General features: G+C 39.3%; 1 protein-coding gene across 1 annotated transcript; it reads right to left on the bottom strand.

Moving 5' to 3' along the window:
* Window positions 1–15,838: 15,838 nt before the first annotated feature.
* Window positions 15,839–16,291, bottom strand: LOC142424154 (large ribosomal subunit protein eL31-like). Its single transcript, XM_075529258.1, has one exon. It carries the CDS (start codon window positions 16,265–16,267, stop codon window positions 15,893–15,895), a length of 375 nt encoding a protein of 124 aa, XP_075385373.1. The 5' UTR covers window positions 16,268–16,291; the 3' UTR covers window positions 15,839–15,892.
* Between the last annotated feature and the right edge of the window lie 1,928 nt (window positions 16,292–18,219).

The following is an 18,219-nucleotide window of genomic DNA, read 5'->3' as shown; positions in this document are numbered from 1 at the left end:
AGAGGAGGCCCTCACTTGTGGGTAGAGCAGGAAAGGGGCAAGCAATTTCTGCCGTATAATATTGTCTTCCAGTCATCCTAATTTAATAGATACTTCTACAATAATATTTGATGAATTTCAATGAAAATTCCTGACTAGAGAGGTCAGAGATAAATCCGTTTCTGAGAAAGCAATCTCACTTCTGCTGGTGAATGGACTAGAGAAAATCCTAACATTACTAGCATGGGTCCCTAATTTAATATCTTGCCTGTATATTGTTACTCACCATGCATTTCTGACTGAGTTTGTCTTTTGCATTCTGGTGATCCAGGCTCACAGCAGAGGTTTCCTGGATTTTAAAACTTGTCTTTTCAATTTGTACTGCTTTCTTCACAGTTCCCGTCCAAGAGACTCTTTTTAAGGACCTCACTAAGTGGACAGGACTTTGCCTTTAACACACCTGTTGAGAATTAAAGCAACTGGACCACTCCTTTGGATTGTAAACGGGAGCACTCTAGTGTGAAAAGAAGCAGAAGACTGCTGTCTATCCCAAAGTCATGGTACTGAGTTGATTGTATGTCAGCTTGAAGATGTATAAAAGTTTAGGGATGGAATCCAACCTGTCAGTCATGTGATAGCCTAAGGATGACTCCTTGAGGGTATAGCTTTCGTATGAGCAGGGGAACATGGGTATCTCCCTCTCTCTGCTCCCATGAATTTCTGCCTTCTGGAACTCTGCTAGAGTTGAGAGGGGTGCGCCTGGGAGCCACTGGACCCCGAGGACTGCTGCTGCTGCCCTGCCAGGTTCCTACTGACCTTGGATCCACACAACCCTGACCCACTAACTTGCAGTCCTCCTGCTTCCTGGTTCACCATCTGTGTCATCAGCCTGCTGCTATGTGAGTCTGAAGAAGGACGTATGGATATGACAAAATAATAATAATAATTTATAAATTATCAAGGGTTCATGGGGGAGGGGGTGGGAAGGGAGTGGCAAAATGAATGGCTGATACCAAGGGCTCAAGTAGAAAGGTTTTGAGAAGGATGATGACAACAAATGTACAATTGTGCTTGACACAATGGGTGGATGTATGGATTGTGATTAGAGTTGTACGAGCCCCCAGTAAAATGATATTTTTTAAAGAGATGTGAGAAATCTTTTTGACAGAGACTCATTGATGCCAACTATTGGAGATAGGAGGAGCTTAAGGGTCCTCCAGATGATTTTAGTATTGAATAAGTAGCCTCAATGTCCAGTAGAAAACAAATGGACTTACTGGCAACATCCACACATACCCAAGGCTCCTTGAATTTGAGGTCAATGACATTGCCGTAGCGAACTTGAGAGCCAGGGTTTGCCGTTACCACTATTTGCTTAGGGCATTTGTTTTAGGTCTGCACTGGATTCAAATAGAAGGCGGATTACTTCCTACCCCTTCTTCCTCCTGGGCGGGGGGGGGGTGACCTCCCTTGTGACATACCTATTGCACATGGCCTGGGTTCCCCCAGCCATAGAGAGAAGCTCAGAGGCAAAGTGGCACGGATTGCATGGGGCATTCTGCCTCAGGGTTGGGGTCTACTCTGGTGACAGTAGCAGCTCTAAGAAGTTGGTGCTTTTATTTCCCTTCCTCCAATTTCTGATGGTGAGCACCAAGAAGGCAGTTCATCTGGGTTGCTTTATGGATTCCCTTACACTGGATCTTCCTACAGACATCATCGCTCTAATTGGCTAATGAAGCAAGTATCTAAAACAAGTTCTCCCTCTGCTAATTCCAGATCTAACTTGGTAAACATCTGCCCGAAACACCTCTACTAAGCTTATTCCTGAAGGCTGCAGAGTTTTCTACTTTTTCTTGCGTGACTTATGCTATATGTCATGTTCTCATTCTCGTTGATTTCTAGAAATTTCCTAATTTCATCTCTGATCTGGGCCAGTACACACTCCCTCGGCAATAAAGAGTTAGTTATCCTCCAATTATCTGGCCTTGTTTTCTTCATCTTCCTTTTGTTGATTTCCACCCAGTGGTCAGAGAGAGAAGTCTGTATGATATCAATATGCTTAAATTTGTGCAGATTCCACTTATGCCCCATCATGTGATCTATCTTTGAACATGTGCCATATGAACTTGAAAACAATGTGTAATTTTTTGTATTTGGATGAAGAGCTCTGTAAATATCAGGTCAAATCATCTGATTGCACTGTTTAGAGCTGTTGTCTCCTTCTTGAGTTTCTTTCCCAGTGATCTATCTTTCTCATAGAGCAGTATATTAAAGTCATCTACTATAATTGTTGAACCTGTGATTTCTTTTTTCATCTTTTGGAGTGTTTTATTGATATATTACACGGATCTCTTGTTTGGCATGTATACATTTAAAATGATTATTGGTTCTTGGTCTACAGTTCGCTTGAGCATTATATAGTGTCCCTCCTTATCTCTTTTAATGGTTTGCTCTTTGAGATCAATATTATCCAAGATTAGAATTGTAACCCCTGCTTGTTATGAATTGCTATTTGCATGGTATGTTTTTCTCCAGCCTTTGATTCTCAGCCTATTTTTGTCTGTAATCTTGGGATGTGTCTCCTGTAGGCAGAAGATCAAGTGGTTGTATTTTCTAAGCCAGTCTGTTAGCCTCTTTCTCTTAAGAGTACATACCATCTATCTGTGATCTCATTTTATACCTCTTGTGTTGGGTGTTTTCCTACCTCCGTTTCTTTTCCATGGGTTGTGTATGTGTGTGTGGTTCATTCTTGCCTTCTTTCTATAGTTGAGCCAATGCTATCTTGGCGATGTTTTCCCATTGATGGTCTCTGGGTGGAATTGTTCTGTGTGGCGGTCTCTTGTTTGTGTTTGGTGCGTGTTGTTCTTCTGCCTGTATCGGGTGGGGAAGGGTCTTTTGTAGGGCTGGATTTCTTTGAGTGTATTCTTTAAGATTTTGCTGGTCTGGGAAAACTCTCACTTCTCCATCAACCTTGATAGAGTACTCTCGGGTTCTCATTATTTCCCTTCACTTTTCAGAATATGTTGCTCCACTCTCTCCTCATTTTCATAGTGTCTGCTGATAGGTCTGAGCATATTCTTATCTGATTGCCTTATATGTGATTGCCTGTTTTTCCTTAGCTGCTCTCATAATTTTCTCCTTTTCCTCAAAGTTGGATAGTTTAACAATTATATGTCTTGGTGACAGCTTCTAGGAATTCAGTCTAGCTGGTGTTCTTTCGACCTCCTGGATGGTTGCCTGGATTTTGTTCATTAAGCTAGGGAAGTTCTCCAAAAATCCCATCACTATTTTTGATGTTGATTTATTTGATGTGTTTTCCTCTGCTAATCAAATCATTCTGCTGTTGTTCCTTCTCATGGCATCAGACATAGCTCTGAGGTTTTTTCAGCTTCTTTGAAGGACTTATTCAATGTTTATTCTCACGTTTATTCATTGCTGGTTGGGAGCCCCCTACATCACTGGTGTGGTTCTCTGCCTCCTCCATTCGGTGGGTGAAGTCCATGAGTTGGCTATCAGTTTTTCTTATCTTGCCCCTTAGTTCTTGTATTTCCTTTTGGTGCATGGCCTTTATCTCCTCCATCATTTCATCCTTTTTCTGTACTGTTTCCTTCATATTCTGTATGACTCTAAGCAGCATTTTGAAGATATCTTTCTGTGTGACGTTAACATCTGCCTTTTCCATGGCTGCTGTTAGGTCCAGGTTGTCCTCTGGTGTTGGATTTTGTTTCTCTTTTCTTGTTGAAGCTGTGGAAGCAGCTTGCTGCATTTTTTCTGTTTTATTGGAACTAGGTGCCATTTTTCTGGGACTCACAGAGCCTGGGCTCTCTCTTTGGGTGGTTGGTGTTGTTTCTGTAGGCTGCCTTTAGCCAGCTGCCTTGAGGAGTGGTGCTTCATCTTTGTCCCACTGGGGTTTCCCTCTCACCTTGGCCTATGCTTTGTGTTCCAGCCACCCTCAGGCCTCTGTAGGGGCCGTTTGCAGCTGTGCAGGCTGTGGTCTGAAGGAAAGTGTAGGCCTGGGCAAGGGGGGGTGTAGTTTGGGGTGGGGATGGGGTGGGGGTTGGGTGGTCTGTTCCTGGCTAAGGGCATTTCAGTCAGGAAGGCTGGTGGGAAGGAGGTTTTAGCTCTTTGTTAGTGTGCAGTTCCACTGCTTGGAGCACAGAGGGAAGGGGAGATTGCAGAGAGAGAAGGTAGAACTGAGAATACAGTGTGAGAGCCCCACAGATGTGGGTCCCTAAGCTGCAGCTACCCAAGCTTCTGCAGAACTTGTGCTGGTCGTTTTGTAAGACCAGACAATGCATCACAGCGGGACAGGAACTTCCAGGTCTTGCTGGTGGTTCTGTGTGGAACGCCAAGTTGGAGCAGGTCTTCTGGAAGGGGGTACTGGCCGGCGGGTCTGCATGGAGCTCCAAGGCAGGACAGAAGCCTCTGCCATAAGCCTGGCTGGCCTGTGGCGCCAGTTGAGGTGGGGTGGGCACCTGGAGCACTGAAAGAGAGGCAGCTGCTGGGCCTGAGTCCACAGAAATCTGCAGGGAGTGCAGGCAATGGGGTCAAAGTCAGCTTCTGATTCAGAGAAGTGCTCTGGGCTGTCTCAGGGATCGACTGACAGCCTTGACACCCCTACTCAGCACCCAAATCTCCCCACCCACCGATCTCCATGCAGCTCTGGGTATGAGCTACCTACCTGGTCACCATCTTGCACTTCCTCCGAAATAGCTTTTCTTTAAAAATGTATGTGACTTCAATTACAGCAAATATTTGTTCACTCAATTTAACATTGGCAGATCTCAAGAGCCTATACTTGTTTTGTTTCTCCTTATATTTAGTTGTTTTTTATATTATTAAATATTTTATTCATAAACATGTGCATATTATAAAATCAAAGTTGAGCTCTTAAGAAATACATATCTACATACACTTTGTTTAATTACCATCCAGAAGTAAAACCTATTTTTCCAACAATTTGTTCTAAAAGGCCTTGTTATATATACCAGTTAAAATAAATAGTTCGCTGTTGAGAAGGGTGTCCTGTTAAAAACATAAACGCAGTTTGTTAACAGAGGAAGAAAGAACCTGGAAAATGTTTCTAACGAAAGAAAGAATTGGGGGCTTATTTAGCGTGTGGAGGAAACACACGGGGCATCCTCATGTTGCCATCTCGGGTAAAGGAACCAGCCCGCGTTTTTCAGAAATCAAACGGATCCCATTCACAAGCTACTTTTCCAACACACAAGGACACAATCAACTAAACCCTTTATATTTGTATAAATCATCTTATTGTGAGCTCTTACAACTCTTATAACAATCATCCATACAGCAATTGTATCAAGCACATTTGTACATATGTTGCCATCATCATTTTCAAAACATTTCCTTTCTACTTGAGCCCTTGATATCAGCTCCTCTTTTTTCCTTTCCTCCTCCACCCTCCTACCCTCATGAACCCTTGATAAATTATAAATTAATATTATTTTCATATCTTGCACTATCTGCTGTCTCCCTCTCCCCACATTTCTGTTCACCCCCTGCTTGGGGGGAGGAGTTATACACCAATAATTTCAATCAGTGTTCCCTTTCTCCCCCTTTATCCCCCCACCTTCCTTCTACCCTCATGGTATTGCTACTCCCATTACTATTTCTGAGGGTTTTATCCATCCTGGATTGTGTGTGTCAGAGTTCCTATCTGTACCTGTGTCCATGCTCTGGTCTAGCTGGATTTGTAAGGTATCACTGGGGTCATGATGGGGGCGGGGCGGGAATCAAAGACCTAGAGGGATGTTGTGTATTTTTTCAGTGCTGTACTGCTCCCTGGCTGACGCTTTCCTTCCTTCTGACCCTTCTGTGAGGGATGTCCAGTTGTCTACAGCAGCAATTCTTTCTGAGTCCACCTATTCTTAGTCTGAAGAATCAACAGGAAACAGGTATCTAGGAGTTAAGCCTTTAGTACCCTCAGAGACTTTATATTTTAATAGCCAGGCACCATCAGCTTTCTTCACTATAATTGTTTATGCATCCACTTTATCTTCAGTGATTGTGTCAGAAAGGTTAGCATCACAGAATGCCAGTTCATTCTGTGAACTAAGTCCTTTTTTAAACACTCAATCCACCAAAATAAATAAATAAAACATCCCATCCAATGTTAGCTTCTTCACTTCAGATTCACAACTTTCACGATAAACAGCAATAGAAAAGAAATTTAAACTTCAGAACAAGTTCAAGTAAACAGCTATTTGTTTTCAAGATCAAGACAGAGAAACCTTTAAGAAAGTCAGTATCATAGACAGAGACTCCTGGAGGCGCGTTTCCTGTCTATTCTCCAGACCTAGAGTAGGTGGACTCATCAAGAATCACTGCTATCAGTGGGTCACCTTATGCAGCTCCTGCACGACTAAGTCAGTCACTTAGCCACCTCATGAAAAGACAGGAAATGCTCTCTTTCTTCAGAGCTAATCTTAAAATCCAAAAGAAGATGAAGAAAAAACAAATAAATGTTAAAAGGCCAAGAGCTCGTGGCATGATTTACCTCATATACAGGATAAGCCAGAAGAAAGGCAGGACCCTGGATGAGCCCCCTAATGTTATATGCCAATAATTGATGTTGCTAGGCTTTTCTTCCTCAGAGAAAAGCCACCAAATTTCTTATGAGTGGTTTGCCACCACAATAGGGAGCTACACATGGGGGACATCATGACAAGCCAGTAACTAGAGCACATCTTTAATAAGCAAAGGACGCTTCAATCACAAAGCAGGCGGTTTCATGATTGGAGTAAGATGATGAAGTCTAGGGGCATGACATTGGATATTATAGAGGCTGAGTGGTAGGACCCTATTGACTCACCTCAGTCTCTATCCTACTTTCTCATTGACTGTTATTCTTGCATCCTGATTTGTCCTCATTCCAGCATAACAACTGGTCTCAAAATCTACAGTCTGTGCCCCTTGTTATCATGTGACAGGTGTTGTGATGAGTCAACTAGACATGACCAGTGGAATGGGTCATGTGAGGCAATCTGTGGTTGGGTCATTCAGACCTCTAGCTGACCCTGACAATTTAAATTATATTAACTTGCAGGGCCAGGACTGCTCAGAGCACGGAGGAGAACTACAAAACACTACATGCTATGGATGGACCTGGAGAACATTATGCTGAATGAAGTCAGTCAAATACAAAAGGAAAAATATTGTATGAGATCATTAATATAAGGACAACCACCAATACAAAGACAGGCCTCAGTTCTCCATCAGGTGATAATTTAGTCAGTTATCCCCAACAATGTGGAGGTATGTGGGTCTAATGCATATGACACATTTACAAACCCCCCAGTTGAGGTAAGTTAGTTTTTTTAAATTATTGTTTAGGGGTGAGTGGGACAGGAATAAATAGTTCCTGTAACATAGCATTGTTCTACAGTCATCCCAAACTAATTAATACTCCTAAAATAGTGATTACTTAATTTCAATGAGAATTCATGAGCAGAGGTGTGGGAGTATTCCTGTACCTGAGGAGGTTAATTTCACTTCTGTTGAAGGGTAAACCAAGGGGAGACCGCCTGTCCTTGGACAAAACACTCACATTACTTATATAGACATCCAATAGGAGTATTATATAGCTTATCATGCATTGGACTGAGTTTCTTTTCCTCCCGCCATGATCCTGGCTCCTTGCTATAGACTTCCTGGATTTTAGATCTTGTCAGTTCTAAGTCTACAGCATTCTTCATATTCTTACCTCAGAATTATTTGATTGGGAATCCCCAGTAAGTGAACCAGATTTTACTGTAAACACAACCGTTTCAGACTAAAGGAACTAAAATAATCCTTTGGACTTAAAGCTGAGCCACCCAGTGAGAAGCAGCAGAGTACTGCTATCCTAAAATATTGGATTTGGAAATTAGTGGATTTGGGTTCAAATCCATTGCTTTCCATATTGCCCAATAACTGGAAACTTAACACTAACATATTTCTTTTACCATACTTTCTTTGCATTTTGTGACATGTTTTAGTATTGCAGATGTAGTTTTTTCTTAGTGAATGAACATTATTGAACCTTTTGCTTTTTATCTAGCCCTCATTGCTTTCTTAAACCGTGTTCAATTGCTTAGGTTTTAACCTGGGTAAGTAAAAATAGCCCATGTAATTTGATCTAACAAGCTTTCCTACATATGTATAAGTTTCCTTCTGTTAATGTTATTGTTAGGTGCTGTGCGTTGTTTCCAGCTCATATCAATCCTGCGGACAACAAAATAAAACACTGCCCTGTCCTGTACCATCCTTACAATCGTAGTTAGGGTTGAGCCCACAGCTACTGTCAATACACCTTGTCCAGAGTCTTCCTCTTTTTCAAAGCCCTCTTTTTTTTAAGCAAGCATTATGTCCTTTCCCTTCTTTCTATATTATTGACCGGGTTAAAGGTATTATTATTAGAATCATCAAGTGTCTCTTGGTTATTTAAATGGTTTCTCAAAAATACGATAATGCTGCTTCTAACATTTGCCAAGGACACTTCTAAACTTTATAATAAGAACGGATTTTGAGCCTGCACTAAAAACAATTTGTTCTTACAATGTGGGCCCTGCTAAGCATTTGCCCTAATGAAATGATCACCGAAGACGTGGGTGCTATAGCAAAGCATGGTGAAGAAATCAGACGGTGCCCAGCTCTCAGGCAGAATAGAGTCTGGGGTCTTAAAAGCTTGTCTGAAAACAAGGAGTCATCTTAGAGAGTGGTCAGCTAACTCTACAGGGAAGGAGCACACAAGCTTGTGTGACTCAAGGATTGTAAATAATGAAGTCCAAGATCAAAGAAGGGAATGTCATTAGAGAGTAAATTCTGAGGACCTGGTCTGCAGGTTATAGATGGCAGTATCCATTTGCAGTGCATCCACCTGGATTAAGCCTCTATTTAAGCAGGGTCCACTGAGCAGGGATGTAAATACTCCTGCCTTCAGACAGAATGCACTGTAAAATGGATTACTGCAGGTATAAAACTCAGCTCATTGTTACTGAGTTGATTCCGAGTCATAGCAACTCTATAAGACCAGGGTATATTAAAAAAAATTAAACAAACAAACAAACCAGGGTATAAGTGCCCTTTGGGTTTCTGAGACTGTAACTCTTTGTGAGCATAGAAAGCCTCATCTTTTTCCCTCAGAGTCCCTATTGGCTTTGAACCGTTGACCCTCTGGTTAGCTGTCCAATACATAACCACTAGACTATCAGGGCTCCTGTATTACAAATATAATTAGGTTAAAATTTAACATCTTGTCATTTGTTTTCTCTTTTGACTTATCTTAAATTTGTTCGTTTCTATTATTTTCTGCTTTTCCTTAGATTGAGATTTCTCTGTTCTGTTTTGTTGTCATTTGGGGGAGTTTTTGTATGATTTTCTTGATAAGAAATCCAGAATAAGTAAATCCATCAAGGCAGGAACTAGATTAATAGTTCCTTAGGGTTATGACAGGGTAGGTTGTGGGTAATAGGAAGCTAAGAATAATGAGTTTAAGAATGAAGTAAAAGTGATTGTGATGATGTTTGCACAAATCTTTTTAATAAAATTAAATCATTGAGCTTTATGGTATGTAAATTATTTATGAGTAAAACTTTTAAAAAATTAATACTGGAATCTATAATTATCTCAACATAATTTTTTAAGTTAATAATTTCCAAATTTTCTACAATGACTCTTTTATAACATAAAAAGTAGCACACGTGTTTTTAAGAAAACACAAATGTTATCCTGAGAACGTGGTGTGCATATTTCAATATTTCTCCCTAAGTGTGTCCATAACCTCTGTTGCATCCTTGACAAACCACCAAGTACTTTTATCTATTCCCTTCCTTCGATGTGTATAAAATACAAAATCATAAAGTTCTCCTTGGAGTAAGCTCATATAAGGCTTATACTAGACCTCTACCTTTTTATTGTTTTTTTTCTCAGCAAGAGTATTTTGGAAAATATTTCTATTTCCATATGGTTTTCTGTTTAAGAACCATAAAGCAGCTAAAAGAAGTAAGAAAGCCAGTTTCCTTCCTATTTGGCCACTTGGTTATAAAACTTAGTCAATTCCTGTGCTTTAAGAAGTGAAATTGCAGGTGAGGCATAGGAAGGTTCACTAAACCACACAACCTTCTTGAAGAGTGATGGTCGTTTCACTGAAGTTCACCTCTAGAATTGGTCCAGTAAGAGATAGCTAAGATCTTCTAGGATTAGGTGAAGGAAGAGAACCAGGTTCCATCCCAGTAATCCTTTCTTGAAAGTTATTTTCAGAGTGAAAAAGCATATAAATAAATAAATCCTAAGGGTTTACTCATTTTTAACATTGAAGTTGAGTCTTTGTCTTAGTTATTTTGGTTGGTTCTGGGTCTTAATTGTTTCTCATTAAAGTAGAAGGCACCAACTCACTGACTACACTTCAAAAGAATTCATTAAATAATTAAACAATTTTAATTAATTTGATTATTACTTTATTAAATTATTATTAATTTATTAAATGACTTAAATTTTAAAGTCCATTAAATAATCTTCTTCCAGCCAAATAAAAATAAACACCCTCCTCTACTGGGCAAGGCATTCTATTTCTCTTGCTCTTTTTTCCTTTTTGGTGGCTCCTACCTGCCATGACTTACAACAGTGAAACTTCATCACTGTGGCCCTTTTTCATTCTTTATTCGTGGAATATAACACGTACAAGAAAATCACACGCCATGTAGTTATACAGCTCAGCTCATCGAAGTGTCCCCGTACAGCCCCCTCCCTGTGTATGTGTTTCTTCCTCCTCCACCCCCTTCCCCTCTGTCCCCTTCTGTCATTTTCCCATGTTCCCTGAATTCTGAACTGGTCTTTCTGCAGATCCAGTTGGTATAACCAGAGAGAAAGGCCAGCAGGCTGTCACTGAAATACAAGGCTGAAATCAATTAATGCAGAACTCCCGCCAGAGCAGATGGCTGTAGGTAAATATTAATTAATATTAAATGATACCAAATGATCATGAGTAATTGATGTAAGAGAGAGAATAAATATTATCTCCTTTTTTCATTTTTTAACCAAGGATTAAAGATATTTTGGAAGATTCTACATATTTTCTTAAGTTTATTTTTTATCGGTTAAAATTTAGGATTACTGCCATGACAAGCGATACTGAGTGTACTTCACATTGCTCCCAGTCCCTGCTCCTTCTAACACTTGTGTTTTCATTATCTTAGGAGTGACATAGTATCTCATTGTGTTGTTAATTTGTACCTTTCTGAAAGCTAATAAGAGACGGTCGTGTAGTGGCATATGACTTGTATGGTTAGAATTTATGTCAACTAAACCCTCCTGGGGCAGGTGGAGGTCAAGCCAAATCTATTCATCATCCTGCAGCCGTGGCCTTTTGTATAACGGATCCTAAGTAGAGTTGAAGGAGCCTTGGTGGTTTAGTAGTTATGCATTGGACTGTGTTCAGTCTGGCTGCAATTCAAAACCACCAGCCGTTCCTCAGGAGAAAGAGGCCTTTCTACTCCTGAAAACAGTTCCAATCTTGGAAACCCAAATGGGCCTGACTATGCGTCATCATCGACTCCATGGCAGTGAGTGTAGTTTTTGGAAGCAGAGCCAGCTCTTTTGCCTCTTTGCCTCCTGCTGGAGCTGAATCCTATTATCTGGTTCCTTGATCACCCGTTGTGTCACCTGCCAATCCCAGGAGCTGTAAGGGGGTCTGTGAACCTTGGATTCATTTTAGTCGAACTCGGATTCATTTACCTTTGCATTCACCAGCCTGTAACTCTCCTGCTTCGTGATCTCGCTTCCTGTTCATCAGCTTCAGAAATTACAAGAGAAACCTTCAGCTCACATCTGATCATAAAACATCCATTGATTAAGTCTTCTTTAATCTCAGTCAACAGTGCTTTAAAATTTTCATTGTAGGATTCATTAGTTTGTTTCAGATCCCTAGTTAAATTAATTCCTAGGTATTTAACTTTAGATGCCACTGATAATGGAATTATTCCCTAATTTTCCTTTCAGATTTCTATTGCTAGTGTATACCAAATTGATGCTTATTAGTTAAACTTGTATCCTGCACCTTTGCTAATTTATATATTAGTTGTCATAGATTTCTTCTGGACTTGTTGGGATTTTCTATATATTGAATCCTATCTTTGAAGAGATCATTTTACTTTTTCTCCTCCAATCTATATAACTATTTTCTTTCTCCTTCATTCGCACTCTCTTTCTTATTTTGTCTTATTGCTAACTAGGACTTCTAAAACGAAATTGATTAAACGTGGTGAGAGAGAGCACCTTGTCTTGTTTGATTCAAAAGTTGAGTTCTCATTCTTTGTCCATCTTTGTGAAGTTGTCTTTTCTTATGTGATGTGAATCAGTTTGAGGATGTTCTCTTAAATTTCAATCTTCTTGAGAGATTTCATCATCTTATCACATGCTTTCTCTGAATCCAGAGTTGATCATACTGCTGATTCCTTTGTTTTGCTTATACTGTGTTTTATATTGACTGATTGTTTAATGTTGACATTTCTGGGGGGAAATCTCACTTGGTCATGGTATGTGACTCTTAATAAACTGTTGGATTCTGTTTGCTGATATTCTGTTGAGGATATTTTACAACTATATTCATAAGAGATTGGCTTGTTTTCATGTAGTGTTTTTTAGTAGCAGGGTTATGTTTGCTTTTTAGCGTGAATTAGGCGTACTCTGTCTTTCTCAACCCTTTGGAAGAGTTTTAATACTATTGGGGTCAATTATTCAGTAAATACTTGGTAGAATTTCAAGTGGAGTAATTTGGTCTAAGGCTTTTTTGTTGGAAGATTTTTTGATCACTGACTTGACTTCTTCAATTGTATGTCTTTGAGATTTCAATTTTCTATTCAGTTTGGGTAGGTAATATGCTACTATGAATTTATTCATATATAGGTAATATGCTACTATGCTACTATGAATTTATCCAGTTTGCTGCCATGCAGTTGTTCATAATATCCTATCATTTCCTTTATACCTACCAGGCCAATTCTGATGTCCTCTCATTTTTTTATATTTGATTTTGGGGGTTCAGTCCACATAAAAGATTTGTCAATTTTATGAATCTTTTCAAAGAACCTACTCCTGTTTCTATTTCCAATTTTATTTAGTTATTCTCAGTGAACCGCTTTCTTTTCTCTGGCAGGCCAGGGTTAGTTTGCTCTTTTTCTAATTCATAGTTGTTGACTTAGGCTATTAGTTTGAGAACTTTTTACATTTAGACATTTAGTAATATATGAGTGTGCTCTGCTTTAACTTTCCTCTGGCTCTACAATTTTTTCTCTCTCAGTTTCTTCCTCAATTTCCATACATTTGTGTATTTTCCGGGTTTTTTTTTGTTTTTGTGTTATTGATTTCTAACTTCGCTCAATTGTGATCACAGAAAACACTTTGTGTTCTTGAAGTCTTAAAAAAAATATCAAGCCTTATTTTGTTCCCTAACATGTGGTCCATCCTGCAGAATGATTGATGTGAATGTGTACTGTGCTGTTGTTGGGTGGAGAGTTCTAGATATGTCTTTTTAGTCCAGCTGATTTATTGTTTCATTCAGACCCTCTGGTTCCTTGCTAATCTTTTAGATGTTCTGCCCAATATTGAAAATGGTGTTTGATGTCTCCGGTGGTTACATGCTGAGCTGCTAACCGCCAGGTTTCAGCATTTCAAAACCACCAGCTGCCCAGCAGGTGAAAGACAGGGATTTCCTGTAGAGTTATTTGCATGGCATGTGGATGAAGTGCACATAAAACTGTTGTCAAAAGAGTTACAGGTTCAAAGATTCACAGGGGTAGTTCTACCTGTCACATGGGGTCGTTGTAAGTCAGGATCAACTCGTTGGCAGGTTTTTAAAATCTTTTTCTCTTCAATTCTTAGCATTTGCTTTACATATTTAGGTTCCCCGGTGATACCCAGTGCCACCAAGTCAATTCTGACTCCTAGCATTTTCCAGGTTTTGGAAACGTTTACAGGGGTCAGCAGCCTCATCCGGGTGGATATGAACTCCCAGCAGCACCACCAGGGCCTCGATATGAGGCGCACATAAATTTGACTTGATGAACTGACCAAATGGTTAGCATATAATGTCCATTTAAACCTAGTCTTACAGGTTTTATATTAAAGTCTACTCTAATGTTAAGATTCTAATTCTAGTTTTGTTATCTTATTTTAAATCTTCATAAATTTATCAGGGCTTGTTTTGTTCCCTAACATGTGGTCCATCTTGCAGAATGATTGATATACTCTGAAATAGATGTGTACTGTACTGTTGTTGGGTGGAGTGTTCTATATATGTCTTTTTAGCCTAGTTGATTTATTGTTTCATTCAGACCCTCAGGTTCCTTGTCAATCTTTTAATATTTTTCCATCTTTTCGCTTGTTAACTATTTGTGTTCGTGGGTCTAAGGTATATCTCATAAACAGGTCTTTTATTAGTGGTTGCTGTGAATATTAAGTTTAAATACTTTTACTTGTAATATCCTTTTTATTTATAACATACCAACATAACTTCAGTAAAATACAATATATGCCTACTCCATTCTTCACCATCACTTTTTGTTGCCACTACTTATAATTTTACATTTTATGAGTCCTGTAATATAATTGTATTGCTGTTTTTAATTAAAACTCATGAAAGAAAAACCGATTAGAAATAACATATATTAATACCTAGCTACTTCTCCTTATATTTGTCTGTGCAACACCCTTTATTAGAGAACCTTCTCAGATTCTATTTTCTTGGAAATATTTTCATTTTATCCTCATTCTTGAAGAACAATTATGCTGGGTATAGTTTGTTTTCTTAATGTGTTCCCTGTTTCTCTTTATCAATACTTAAACTTTGTTTCAAAACGCATTCTACATAATGATGAAGAAAGATGAGGCTTTCTACTCCACTAGTAAAGGCTCAGAAACTCACCAGAGCCATTCTACCTTCTATAAGTTGCTGTATGTTGGCATTGACCCAATGGCAGTATTATTGTTATTTTGCTGTATTTTGTTGTGCTATTTGTGTATTTCACAAAACTTTCTGTGCTTGGTTCATTGTTTGTGGCTTTTCTTGTCATTTTCTTCATTGCTATTGTTTTAGTGTTTACTGAATTTGTTTCCTTTTCGTTATGAGTATTAATTTTCTTTTAAGTTATTCTGTAATTTTTTTCCAAGCTTAAAAGCCTATACTCTCTTGAAATCTTGAATGTCTCTCCAATTTTGTTTGACAACTACAGTATTCCCTCTTCTTTTTAAAATGTTTTGTGATTTAATACATATATCACATCATTCCATAGTTCAATCATGTCAAGAATTGTACAATTGCTACCACAATCAGTTTCCAAACATTCTTTTTCTCCCTGGACTCCTTGACACCGTCTCCTTTACTCCAACCCCTCAACTGTTTGTTTACAAATTGCTATCTGAATATAGTTTTTCTGTGGTTATTTCTCTATCTGGGTTGGCCTCGGGATGGTCTGCCACATTTATTAATCTTGTTTGTTGTGTACTCTTGATGCTTCTCTATCCAGAGTTCCTTTTATTCTTTCTTATAAGATTTATCTGATTTTCAAAAATTCATTTAATTGCTTTTAATCTGGAAATGTCATTTTCAGGAGAAAGAAGGAGCTTTCTACTGTAAAGGGTTAAGTCTTGGAAACTCACAGGGGACAGCTCTACCTTGTCTTAAAGTCTCTTGAGTTGGCAGCAAATCAATAGCAGTGAGTAGGTTTCGAGGGTGGTTTTTTTTGTTTCTAATTACCCTATCATAATATATAGTATTTCTGGGTATTTCATTCTTGGCTAGCATTTTTTCTTCTTCAGAGTATAAATATGTCATCCCATTTCCTTCTCACCTGCTGCAAGGTTTCTTTTTTTTTTTTTTTTTGCAGCTTAAAAACCTTTATTAGAGAATCAGTCACTAGTTTTCATCCACGTTGACGGTCTGTAGGTTTTTGAAAGTGGTGACGGGCACGTAGGTGACCAGTGTGTACAGCTTGTTTGGGGAATCTTCATCCTCGTTTCGTTTCCTGGACAACCGCACACGGATGCGGTACGGGACATTCCTGATTCCTTTGGCCCACACAGCTTTGTTGAGCCTGGTGTCGATTCGTACATCTGGTGTCCCCATCTCCTTCATGGCAAACTTCCGAATCTCCTTGAGCGCCCGAGGGGCACGCTTCTTGAAGCCCACGCCATGGATACGCTTGTGAATGTTGATGGTGTATTCCCTGGTCACGACCTCGTTGATGGCCGAACGGCCCTTCTTCTCACCGCCCTTCTTCGCGGGAGCCATAGCGCCGGGACCAGGCTGGAAAGGAAGCGCTGCAAGGTTTCTACTGAAAATTTTTTCCTATTATTTCCCCTTAGTAGGTAATTTTTCATTGTGATACTATTGTATTTGCATTTGATTGATGGTTGTAGGTTGGCCTTAGCCACTTGCCTCTTTTCTCATCACCAGGCACCACCCTGGATGCTGGAGTATGTGGATCTGATTAGGGTCATGTGAGACCAACGAACAATTCTCATTTGTCTCCTCTCAGACCACTCTGTTCAGCTTATTCAGTGTTCAGGACAATTCTTTATCCTCTTCTCTGAAACTCAGGTCAGGGATCATATATATTTCAGTTGGTCTCTCCTGTCTTTGTTGTTGAAGTTCTGTGCAGGATGTATGCTTAGGCGACCCATTGCTGGAAGTCTGCTCCTTCTGATTATAGTACTTTTCATTGACTGGGGTTTTTATTTCTTCCAGCTCATTAAATGTATCATTTTACTGCCTTCTGGCCATCTATGTGTCTGAGGAATGACTGAAAGTCTTAGTGGGAGATGTGCTGTATGAGACTGTTAGCTTCGAAATGCTTTCAATATTTGTTTTGGTTTTTTGAATATATAACTCTAATGGGTTTCTGAGTAAATTTTTCTGGTCTAGTTTGCTTTTAGTTTCTTGGATGTAAAGCTCAGTTTACTTTATCAGGATGGAGAAATTTTGCCAATATTTCATCATCTGGAATTCCCACAATGCATATATTAGGTCTCTTTTTGTTCCACAGTTCCATTAAATTTGGTTAGTCTTGGTAAACTTTTTTCCTTTTCAGTTTCTATTAATTTGGACTATCACATTTTTGTATATAATTTCACTATTTTTATGCCTAAACTAGTTCATAGATTTTTTTAATTGTATTTCTCATTTGTTACTTTCCCATTCAGGTGAAATCCCTGATTACACCCTTTTTCATCTCTTTGATATAAAGCTCTTATTCGTACACAAGTATCCCTGGATTTACTTCACTAGTCAACCCTGACTCACACACCAGGGTTGGGGAACATCTAGCCCATGGGCACATAAGGTCTTTGAAATCAAGACCAGCTAGTATCACACATCTCACCAAAGAAAAGCAGTTCCAGCAATCATTAGGTGAGCTGTTTGACTTGTATGACCCACAAATGTTGTATCTAATTGGCCATGGCAGAAAAAGGGTTCCCCTTCCCTGATCTATACCAAGGATTGCCCGATGAACAAATCTACTTTAGAAAAAGTATGTTAGAATGCTGCTTGGAAGTGAAGATCGCAAGCTTTCATGTTCACACTTTGGGTATATTAGCAGGGGCAGGACCAATCCCAGAGAGTGCCATACAGACAATCACTGTACCGGCGTGTTTGTCTCCCGTAAATGTTTGTTGCTATTTGGGGGGAGTGGGTTTACTTGTTCAAAGCTTAGTATAGTGAATACTAAGGATATAAATGAGTCCAGCTCATAGTCTCATTTTATTAGGAATGACAGGAAGACTGTATCTGGAAAAGAACAATTTTTTAAAACAGGAAACAAGGCATTTCTGTACAGAATCATAAACCCACTCTAGTACCCAATCTCAGCTCCGTTAAGACCCAAAAGCCCATCATTTTCCCTTCTTTTAGATTTCCTTACGCATTTAGTCATACTGTTATTTAAGCTCCAACAAGGCAAACATTACCAAGTCTTATGGCTGGTACTCCTCTTCTTCTAAATAAAGCAATATAAGAAAGCAATTCCTAATACACCTTTACTTTCTTTGAACAGTTTCTCTCGAAAGTGAAGGAAAAAGAAAAAAATTCTGACATCCCCAAACCAGAGACAGGGTTCTCACCATCCTCAATTAAGGCAACTTTAACTCCACCTCAAGGTAGGCCACACAACCATTACCTGTACAGTAAAGAACTGGTTAGCATCTTTTGATCAATGCTATAACAACTACACAATAGAGTATGTT

The sequence above is a fragment of the Tenrec ecaudatus genome, chromosome 13, assembly GCF_050624435.1.
Source record: "Tenrec ecaudatus isolate mTenEca1 chromosome 13, mTenEca1.hap1, whole genome shotgun sequence".
Taxonomy (NCBI): Eukaryota; Metazoa; Chordata; class Mammalia; order Afrosoricida; family Tenrecidae; genus Tenrec; species Tenrec ecaudatus.
This window is presented reverse-complemented; position numbering and strand designations above follow the sequence as displayed.